Source organism: Colobus angolensis, unplaced genomic scaffold, assembly GCF_000951035.1.
Source record: "Colobus angolensis palliatus isolate OR3802 unplaced genomic scaffold, Cang.pa_1.0 Scaffold9, whole genome shotgun sequence".
NCBI lineage: Eukaryota > Metazoa > Chordata > Mammalia > Primates > Cercopithecidae > Colobus > Colobus angolensis.
The window spans coordinates 4198665-4209232 of record NW_012122931.1 but is presented as its reverse complement, the minus strand read 5'-3'; the positions used below and the strand labels follow the sequence as shown (position 1 = coordinate 4209232).

The window sequence follows — 10568 nt, the reverse complement described above, 5'->3', positions numbered from 1 at the left end:
CCTGACCTCGTGATCCACCCGTCTCGGCCTCCCAAAGTGCTGGGATTACAGGCTTGAGCCACCGCGCCCGGCCTCTTTTTTTTTTTTTTAAGACGGCTAGAGTGCAGTGGGGCAATCATGGTTCACTGCAGCCTCTACCCCCCCAGACTCAAGTGATCCTCCCACCTCAGCCTCCTGAGTAGCTGGGACTGCACTGCACTTGGCAACAAGCTTTTTTTTATAAAGGACCAGATAGTAAGCATTTTAGGGGCCAGGCACGGTGGCTTATGCCTATAATCCCAGCACTTTGGGAGGCCGAGGTGGGAGGACTGCTCGTGTCCAGGAGTTTGAGACCAGCCTGGGCAATGTAGCAAGACCCCATCTCTACAAAAAAAATGAAAAAAGATTAGCTGGGTGTGGTGGTGCATGCCTGTAGCTGCAGCTACTCAGGAGGCTGAGGCGGGAGGATTTCCTGAGCCTGGGAGGTCAAGACCACAGCAAGCAGTGATCGCACCTCTGCACTCAGCTTGGGCAACACAGTGATCTCAAAACAAACAAAAATGTCAGGTTGCAGGCTGTGTATCCCACCTACTAAGCTACACTGTTGGAGTTCAGAAACAGCTGTAGCATCTGTATCAACAAATGAGCATGGCTGTGAGCCAGGAAGATATTTCATGGAAACAGGCAGCTGGCCCTCAAGCTTAATTTGCCAGTCCTCAGCTAAAATCAGCCTCATCAGATGATGAACATTTTCTTCATCTTTAGTTAGAGAAGTATATAGAGAGTACCCCTCCCCCAGTTTCTTTAAACAAGTCTCCTGTCTCGTGGTTCACTGTCCAGCTGCCCTGGCCACCTAAACAAGTGCTTTCTCATGTTTGCCCAGAGCTGATGGACAGACGGAGAAGTCACTTCCCATTTGCCCCTGTGTATCTCTCCTGATCCAAGATCAAAGCCTTTCGAGTTTTCTTCCTCAGGAGAGTTTTAAGGAGCTTTCTTAGTTGAACTAAGCAGGCCTTACCCTCCCCTGCATTCTGTGTAGCGGGTGGCACCAAAACCAGGGCTTCAGGAGAGTACAGCACTGTCCTCACCACTAGGGTGGCGGGGGAAAGGCCACGCAAGGGGCTTTGAAACTGTGCCTGCCTCTTCTCCCAAAGACTCGTCTTTGCTATTTATGTGGCACCTTTTTTTTTTCCCTTTTTATTCTTTTTACTTCATGACCTGCTGAAGAAAGCACCTTTTATGTAGTACCACACTTCCTAATTTTGATAATAGAGTTATTCCCCGTTTATTCATGACTTCGTTTTCCCACAGTCAACCACTGCCAAAAATATTAAATGGAAAATTCTGGAAATAATTCCTTTTTTTTTTTTTTTTTTTTGAGACGGAGTCTTGCTCTGTCACCTAGACTGGAGTGTAGTGGTGCAATCTTGGCTCACTGCAACCTCCACCTCCCAGGTTCAAGCGATTCTCCTGCCTGCCTCAGCCTCCCGATTAGCTGGGATTACAGGCCTGCGCCACCACAGCCAGCTAATTTTTGTATTTTTAGTAGAGATGGGGTTTCACCATGTTGGCCAGGCTGTTCTTGAACTCCTGACCTCTTGATCCACCTGTCTCTTGTCTCCCAAAGTGCTGGGATTACAGACATGAGCCACCGCGCCCGGCTAATTCCTAATTTTTAAATTGTACACCATTTTGAGTAGCATGTGTATCCACACTATATACATTACCCGCTCACCAATGTATAGGAAAAAATATAGTATATACAGGGTTGGGTACTCTCAATGGTTTCAGCCACCTACCAGGGGTCTATGGAACATATCCCTCATAGACGAGGGGAAATTCCGGTATTCTTACGGGGTAAAGGACGAATTCTTGGGCGTACTGCCAAATGAATTATTTGCAGGAAGAGTGAAATAGACTATTTCTATGATCCTTTCCAAGCTTTGTTTCAGTACTTGTGGCATAGGGCAAGGACTGAAAAGGAGGACAGGAAGGAGGAGAAAAAGGAATGAGGAGGAAAAGACATTTGAAAATCCAAGACCTTAAGGAGAGACAGGAGATAGGAGGTACAAGTGGTAGCGGGTGGTGAGAGCCATGATGCCCAGACCCCTGCCTGTGACCTGCACCCCAGGCAGGTGCTGCAGGCACCAGTCTCCACTCTGGAAAGAGGAAAGTGAATCTCAGAGGTGTTGATACTTTCCCTGAATGTGGGGAATGATGACAGATGCTGGAGGGATGAAAAGCCAAGACCAAACCCTAGTTCCTGAGAGTAGGAGGGGTTAGGAGGAAGGTTTGCCTTTTGTGAAGAGGAAAGAGGGGAAGCAGATGAAGGCTTTCCAGGGGCGGGTGGACATGGGCAGGCTTCCCAGGGTCCTTTTCCAGCTCCTTGACTCCTATCTGCGCTCTTCCCTAAAATGGGCCTTTCTGAGAGTCACGTCTGCCCCGGAAGTTTGTGCCTTTCCTGCCACGCCCTTTCTCCCATTCCCCACTTTTGGTGTACAGTGGGCAGTCACCTGGGGTGAAAAAATCCCCAAGCAGTGGGGCCAGGCAAGAATTCTGAATAGAGAATCCCAAGGTAACAAAGGGTAGAGCCTTGGTAAGAAATAGTGAAGGGAGGCTGGGCACGGTGGCTCACGCATGTAATCCCAGCACTTTGGGAGGCTGAAGTGGGAAGATCACCTAAGGTCAGGAGTTCAAGACCAGCCTGGTCAACGTGGTGAAACCCAGTCTTTACTAAAAATACAAAAATTAGCCGGACGTGGTGGTGTGCATCTGTAGTCCCAGCTACTTGGGAGGCTGAGGTGGGAGAATGGCCTGAATCCGGGAGACAGAGGTTGCAGTGGGCCGAGATTACGTCACTGCACTCCAGCCTGGGCAACAGAAGAAGACTGTCTCCAAAAAAAACAAAGAAATAGTGAAGGGGGACAGGGTCTGATTTTATCCAGTTGATGACTCCTGGCAAAGGCTCTGTGCCCTACCCCCCACCTCAGCCACCTCCATTTGTTTCTTCCCTCCCTTCACCCATCTATCCATTTTAGGATTATAATTTAGAAGTGAGATGATAGTTACATGGGTACATACATACGTGTAAGTTGGAAAAAGGCAGTGAGATTTTTCACCTTGGCAAAGCATGATCTGACTGGTTGGTTGACAGTTGGCTTAGCCAGCTGGGTAAAAGAGTAGACATTTTCCACAAAAATGAATGAGCTAAACCTGTGGCATCAATGTTGTGACAAAAATATAACTCGAGCTCGTGTATAATGCCTGTTACATTCTGCGCGGCTGTTAATAGGGAAGAAAAGTAGTTGCCAAACTGAAAGAGGATTGTTTCCAGAGTTCAACTTGATGGTACAGCCTCACTCAAATACAGTTTTGGAGTGTTACAAAACTAAACCTGCACTTGTGCATGGTCCACAATTGCACTGTTGGGCATTTATCCCCAAGAAATGAAAATGTTCACACAGAAGCCTGTTCACATAGCAGTTTTTTTTTTTTTTTTTTTTTTTGAGACGGAGTCTTGCTCTGTCGCCCGGGCTGGAGTGCAGTGGCCAGATCTCAGCTCACTGCAAGCTCCGCCTCCCGGGTTCACGCCATTCTCCTGCCTCAGCCTCCCGAGTAGCTGGGACTACAGGTGCCCGCCACCTCACCCGGCTAGTTTTTTGTATTTTTTAGTAGAGACGGGGTTTCACCATGTTAGCCAGGATGGTCTCGATCTCCTGACCTCGTGATCCGCCCATCTCGGCCTCCCAAAGTGCTGGGATTACAGGCTTGAGCCACCGCGCCCGGCACACATAGCGGTTTTATTCGTAATAGTCCCACACTGAAAACAGCCTACCTGTCCTTCAAGTGATGAATGGTTCTGCTGCGATACAGCCATACCGTGGAATATTACTCAGTGGTGAAACGGAACAAATGCTGAGTACATCCAGCAACTTGGATGAATCTCCAGGGTGGCAAAAGCCAATCCCAAAAAACTACATACTGCATGATCCGCTTTGTGTAACTTTTTGGGAACAGAGAACAGATTAGTGGTTGCCAGGAGTTAGGGATTGAGTCAGAGGAGAGGGGGTCATGTAAGATCATAGCCAGAAGGGAACCTGAAGCTTAAACTCCTTATTGTTGTAGATAAGGAAACCAGTTTCTGAAGTAGTAAGTGGTTTGACCAAGGCCAGGTAGATACATGGTAAGTGACAGAAGGGAAGTTGAACCTGGGTCTCTGTCTCATGTGCCCTAATAGTTTAGTACTTAAACATGTGAACTTCAGAGTCTGATAGATCAAGGCTTGAATCCCAGCTTTGCTAGTCGTTAGCTGTTTGACCCTGGACAAATTCCTTAACGTCTCTGAGCCTGTGTTTCCTCGTCTGTAAAATGGACCTGATGATAACCTGCCTCATCAGATTATCATGAGGGTTATATCTCATTATTTTCAAACTTTAAGAAATACCACTCCCGCGCCGGGTGCGGTTGCTTATGCCTGTAATCCCAGCACTTTGGGAGGCCGAGGCAGGTGATCACAAGGTCAGGAGATGGAGACCGCCCTGACCAACATGGTGAAACCCCGTTGCTACTAAAACACAAAAAATTGGCTGGGCATGGTGGTGCGTGCCTTTAGTGCCAGCTACTTGGGAGGCCGAGGCAGGGGAATTGCTTGAACCCAGGAGGTGGAGATTGCAGTGAGCCAAGATCTTGCCACTGCGCTCCAGCCTGGTGACAGAACAAGACTGTCTCAAACAAAAAAGAAAAAATACCACTCCCCATGTGAGAAAAACTGTTTCCATCAGAACTGGTTAGTACAGATGTATTAAAACACATATGTGACTGAAATGAAAGTTTTAATGAAATACATTACCCTTTTTATATATGGTACATTCTGTTTTCTCTTTCATTTTTTAATAAAGCTGGTTATGACCCCCTGTATTGATTTCATGACACTGGCGTAAATGAAAGCAAAGCTTAGGGCTATGAATATAGTATCATAGAATTCTTTTTCCTCTTAGGCACTTGGGGAGAAGGTGCAGGGCCCAACGTGTCCCTGGAGGCTAGGGTAGGCCCCCTCATCTGTTGCCTTCTGCCTTCCCTGCTAGACTCTAAGCTCCCTGAGGGCAAAGGTGACTTTGTTAGATTGTTGTATCCTCAGGTCCTGTCACAGTACTCAGCACCTGGAAGGCACTGACCTGTGAGATGAATGATCAAGAGAGTTAATATCACAAAATTAAACAGTGATAAGTGTAGAAACCCACAAGATTAGAGGACAGGGGAAGATGAAGGGGTGCAGAGTTTGCACGGGCACAGGCGCCTCACCTGCATGCCATTCTGAAGGCTTGGGTGCGGTGCGATAGCACCTTCCTCTTCAGTTAGATGGGAATGGCAGTGACAGTAGCTGCCTCAAAGGTGGGTTCTTGTAGGACCAGGTAGGTTCATGCAGGTGAGGCGCCCAGGAAAGCACCTAGTGTGGCTGGGGGTGGGGGATGTTCTTTCCACTCACAGAAGTTTATAGTAGACTACAAGTAAGAGTGATGTGATTGGCTGGGCGCAATGGCTCACACCTGTAATCCCAGCACTTTGGGAGGCTGAGGCAGGTGGATCACCTGAGGTCAGAAGTTTGAGACCAGCCTGGCCAGCATGGTGAAACCCTGTCTCTACTAAAAGTACAAAAATTAGCCAGGCATGGTGGTGCACACCTGTAATCCCAGCTACTTGGGAGGCCGAAGCAAGAGAATCGCCTGAACCCAGGAGGCCGAGGTTGCAGTGAGCCGAGATCGCGCCACTGCACCCAGCCAGAGTCTCGCTTTGTCTCAAACAACAACAAAAAGGAGTGACATTATTGAGATAAACTTGAATTTACTTTCACTTTTTAAAAATAATGTGCAAAATTAATAAATGATGCTTGCCAAAGTACTTTCAGCTGAACTCAGCATATCAGTGTTTTGTGGCCCTGGAGCAAGAGTTGCTGCCTAGAACACAGGAGGCCTTTGTAGTGTCCCTGGGGGAAAAGCTTTCTAAAAACTCCCTGAATCCTCACCGCTAAGTGTGTGTTACTGACCTGAGGTGGGGTGTGGAAAGCCATTGGTCAGTCAGAGGAGACTGCAAATCCAAAGAAGAGGCAGAGGAGGGAGGATTGTTTTCAAAATCTAAAGAAGATTTGGGTTATTTGCTTTTGCACTTACAAAAATTGGTATTCACCTTCCCCCAACAACAGACTCACTCACCTGCCTCTGGCCAGTGATTCTGTGTGGGCGCCAGCCCGTGCTAGCTGAGCTGTTGTGAAGGAGGAATTGGCACTTTTGTTCCTTGCGCTGGGGTGGGAGTGGGGGTGTAACTATTAAAGCTGATGTGACTGGGCACCGTGGCTCACGCCTGTAATCCCAGCACTTTGGGAGGCCAAGGCAGGTGGATCACCTGAGGTCGGGAGTTGGAGACCAGCCTGACCAACATGGAGAAACCCTGTCTCTACTAAAAATACAAAATTAGCTGGGCGTGGTGGCACATGCCTGTAGTCCCGGCTACTCAGGAGGCTGAGGCAGGAGATTCGCCTCAACCCAGGAGGCAGAGGTTGCAGTGAGCCAAGATCGCGCCATTGCACTCCAGCCTGGGCAACAAGAAAAAAAGAAAAAAAAAAGCTGATGCATATTGCAAAGTTGCGTGTATTTCCCAGTGCTGTTTTGCTTCTTTCAGAGGAGGAAAAAAAATGAAGTCTTTTTTCCCTCTTCATTAGCAGGGAAAAAATGTCTGATCACCTTTTTTTGTTTGTTTTTGTTTGTTTTATTTTTGAGATAGTTTTACTATCATCCAGGCTGGAGTGCAGTGACACGATCCCGGCTCACTGCAACTTCCTTCCTGGGTTCATTGTGCACCAGCCTCCCAAGTAGCTGAGGTTACAGATGTGTACCACCACACCCAGCACATTTTTGTATTTTTTTCTTTTTCTTTTTCTTTTTGCTTTACTGGAGACGGGGTTTCACCGTGTTGGCCAGACAGGTCTCGAACTCCTGGCCTCAAGTTACCTGCCCGCCTTGGCCTCCCAAAGTGCTGGGATTACAGGCATGAGTGGCCACACCTGACCTGACCTTTTTTTTTTTTAAGATTATTATTAAAATTGGCAGAGTATTGCTCTTCAGAAAGAATTTATGATTTTGTGGAATGACTCATAGCCCAGGCAGTTCATATTACATAGTGCACAAGGAAAATGAAAACTACACCTGGATGTGCTGGAATTGCTCCAAGGGGACCTTTGGAAGCAAGAAGATGCATTGTCAACCAGCACACGCCATTAGTAGAAATAGGACTGATTTTACCCAGCATTTTTCCTTTTTTACAGGAAAAGGAGTGTAGTTCCATTCAATTGAACTTGATAGGTGTTCCCATCTGCCTCCTCAGTGTGACCCCTCCTCATTGCGAAGACTAAGGAGAGGTTCCTGTTCCTGGAGTTGGACATAGAACTTGGCCATATGAGTACCCAGTGCCCCGATCTAACTGCTGGTTTTCGTTTTTAGGCACCAAATGGGAATGTTCTGAAGGGAATGAAACTGTAATCGCATGTTTCAACCTTGGGTGGGCTCCAGAATTTGCGTGGAGGAGGGAGATGATTTATCCTTCCTAAGCATCCGCCAGCTCAGAGTTGACTCTGGACTTGAACCTGATTTCCTCTCAGTGGTGTAGCTCTCAGCAGCCTGTCTATTTGGGATGATAGTGTGTACATTTCCATCTCTGGCCATTGTGAGTGCCTCCACTGTGGCTGGTCGGAATGGTGTTGTGTGCGTGGCACCTGTAACACATACTTTGCCAACAAAAAGGAATTGCCCTTTTTGTGATGAGTACAAAATTTCAAATGGCTTTTGAATGGCAGCCCTCTGAATATTCTTGTGAATCTCAGGGAGTTCTTTATGGTAGCACTGCCCTTTGTTTCTGTTGCTTCTCTGGCTGAGACAGAAATTTCTGAAGATCATCGGCCCTTTGACATCCTTTACTAAACAACACAGTGGACCAGAACCCACGATGCGGCCTCTGCCCCAGCTGAGGAATGCTGAGTACCTCTCCTGTGTGTTCTCATCATTTCAAGACATTTTAGTTCTTCTGGCTTCAGTAGATTCTTTACCCACGAAGATGGGGATTCTGATAGCACTCAGGGAAGCTCAGCTGACTGAGGAACAGCTAACCGAGCTCGCAGGTGCCCTGTCATTGACATTCTGCTTTGGTGTGTTTCTTTTCCTCCCCACTGCCCTACGTCACCAACGTTCCTCCCTCAGGAATGTCTCAGCCCCAACACCATTCAGGGGCTGAGTCTGTGGTGAGGATTCCTTTCCTGACCTGGCGGTTGTCCAGTTTTCATGCAAAATGGGAATTGTGAGCACTACCTGTTCCAAGCAAGAATGTTATATTCAAACAGATATGCAAAGAGAAAATTTTAAGAGTCAATAAAAAAACAATTCTCGTATCCCTGAGATAAGCAGATTAATAGTGTCGAGTGTCAATATTTTGGCTGTAGACCATTATCTTGTTATCGATCCAGAAGAAATATGGTATTGACTCAGTAGCTTCGTTTACTTTTTGCTAGCATTGTTTTGCTTTGCTTTTTCTTCTTTTTAAATGTCACAGTCTGCTTTTTCTCCCTTGTCTCTTTACTGTCCAGTCAGAGAATGACAGCACTGAGTTTGAGCACAAGCAGAGCAGTTGGTTCCCTGTTTCAGATGTAGTTCAGTTGTCAAACCATTTCATTCTCTGACCTCAAGTGGGTGGAATCAAGCCTTTCCTCATGTCCTTAGAATAACTTTCCCCAAAGACGTATTTCTGAATGCCCTTTTTAGCATCTTGTAAGGTGCGTTTGGTCGGTTCTTTGTGATATGTTTAGGATTTGTACTTTTCATTGTTTGCTGACTGTGTTTCCTGAGCTGCATTTTCCAAAAGAGAAACACTACAGGATCATTTTTGCTGATGGCTGGGGAAGGAGACACTCATCAATAGCTGAAAGAGGAGAAACTGGAACAAAAAGCGTAGCTAAAGTGGTTTTGTGGGAATGTGATTACAGACTTGGTTTTAATAATAAGAGGCTGTTTGGCACCGTTGTCTCTGTGAAATGGGCTTGAAAGGCAGTTGCTCATTCTTAGTGTCCACTGCACATGGACTGCTCTGGTGGGTCCGTGACGAGGCCTGTGGAGGGAGGAGGCCAGATCCTCTCCTTCAGATGCTTATGCTGTTGGGGGGGGGGTCCGTTGGGGGGGGCGCCAGGAGGCGTCTCCTGCCCCGTGGCCAGGAGGAGCATATGTGCATGTTCCTCATGACTACAGCTGCTGTGGGGCAGTCCTTAACAATACATCCAAGGAGGGTAAATCTTCTCATTTGTTTTTAAAAAAGGATCTCTTTCCGTCTTTACATTGAGTTTGGATCCAGAGCAAGAGGGAGGTAGGAAGTTAGAGGGATTTAGGCTAGCAGGATTTTCTCCCAGGCCTCACAGCATGTGGACACACAGATCAATTTCTTATCCTGTGTTCAGCTGGACACTGGGTTAGAGACTGTGTTGATCAAGATGTCCCCTCCTGTTTCATATCATATAACGCATTCATTTCAGCCACTGAGCCTAAATTACTGTTTGCTTTCTTTCTGCCTTTCTTTCCCCCCCTCCCTGAAATGGTAAGAATGGTAAGGATGAAGTTAGTTTATCCGTGCTAATGCTTTGATTTTTTTTTTCTCTTTCTCTTTGCCACAGTAGGTAACCAGTTAGGGGCCTTGGTACATCAAAGGTAAGCAGTGGGTTATGTTTTATTATTTATTGATCATTTCTAATTGTTTATTGATCCACCATCTGTACTAGAGTGCTAGAAAGTCAGAGGTTGAGTGTATGAAAAAGCATGGGTTAGGCTTCTTTAAGACTCGAGTTTTTTGCTAGCCATTTCCAAGATAGTGTCAGCTCAGGGATAAACTAATACAAGGCATTAAAAATCAGCCATTATTGCAGTAACTTAAAATACTTGTAGAAGATTGGAGTTGCTCTTTCTACCAGTGTACATTTAATTTAAAAGGAGAGAATGAGATTTTCCCACCTGGTTTTGTGGTGTTGCCAATATTTAATTAATCCTCAGCCTCTTCACCTGAGAAGGGACACCTCGAAGTGTGAGGGTCGGACACAAGAGAATGCTTTGGGTGCCCAGGAAGTATGGGTGGGTGGCTAGTGCGTGGCAGGGAGGCCAGAAGCCAGGGTTCCATCCCTCCAAAGTGGTAGGGACCTGCCAGAGAGCCTCAGCCCAGCTGATTATCTGTTTCTGTGTCCCCTCATAGCCTTCTGTCAAACATTGAGGATTTAGAGAGATACAGAAAGAGCCCCGAGTTTTACAAAGGCCAGTCTGTAAGATGGGGTATTTGTGGTCATAGTGTATCGCCCTTCAAACAGGAAAACCTATACAAGAAACTGCCACAGTTTCTCTTCCGGAAGGATGCATTTTGTGCTGTGTATCTGTTGCTGTAACATACCCTTAACCTTCTATCAGCAAAACAATTCTGTCATCTTGTATTCTGCCTAGCTGTTTGGGAGTTTCTAGAAATCAGCAGGCATCAGTTAAACAAGAGTTTTATCCTGGGTTTTTTTTGTTATTGTT

The 10568-nt window shown here is 46.6% G+C and overlaps 1 protein-coding gene across 1 annotated transcript in view; it reads left to right on the top strand.

The window, feature by feature from the left end:
* Positions 1–10568, top strand: part of FUBP3 (far upstream element (FUSE) binding protein 3) — a 60028-nt gene that overhangs the window by 21751 nt on the left and 27709 nt on the right. The window contains exon 3 of the mRNA XM_011931200.1: positions 9683–9716. Coding sequence (XP_011786590.1) covers positions 9683–9716 — 34 coding nt within the window. The remainder of the gene's footprint in view (positions 1–9682; positions 9717–10568) is intronic.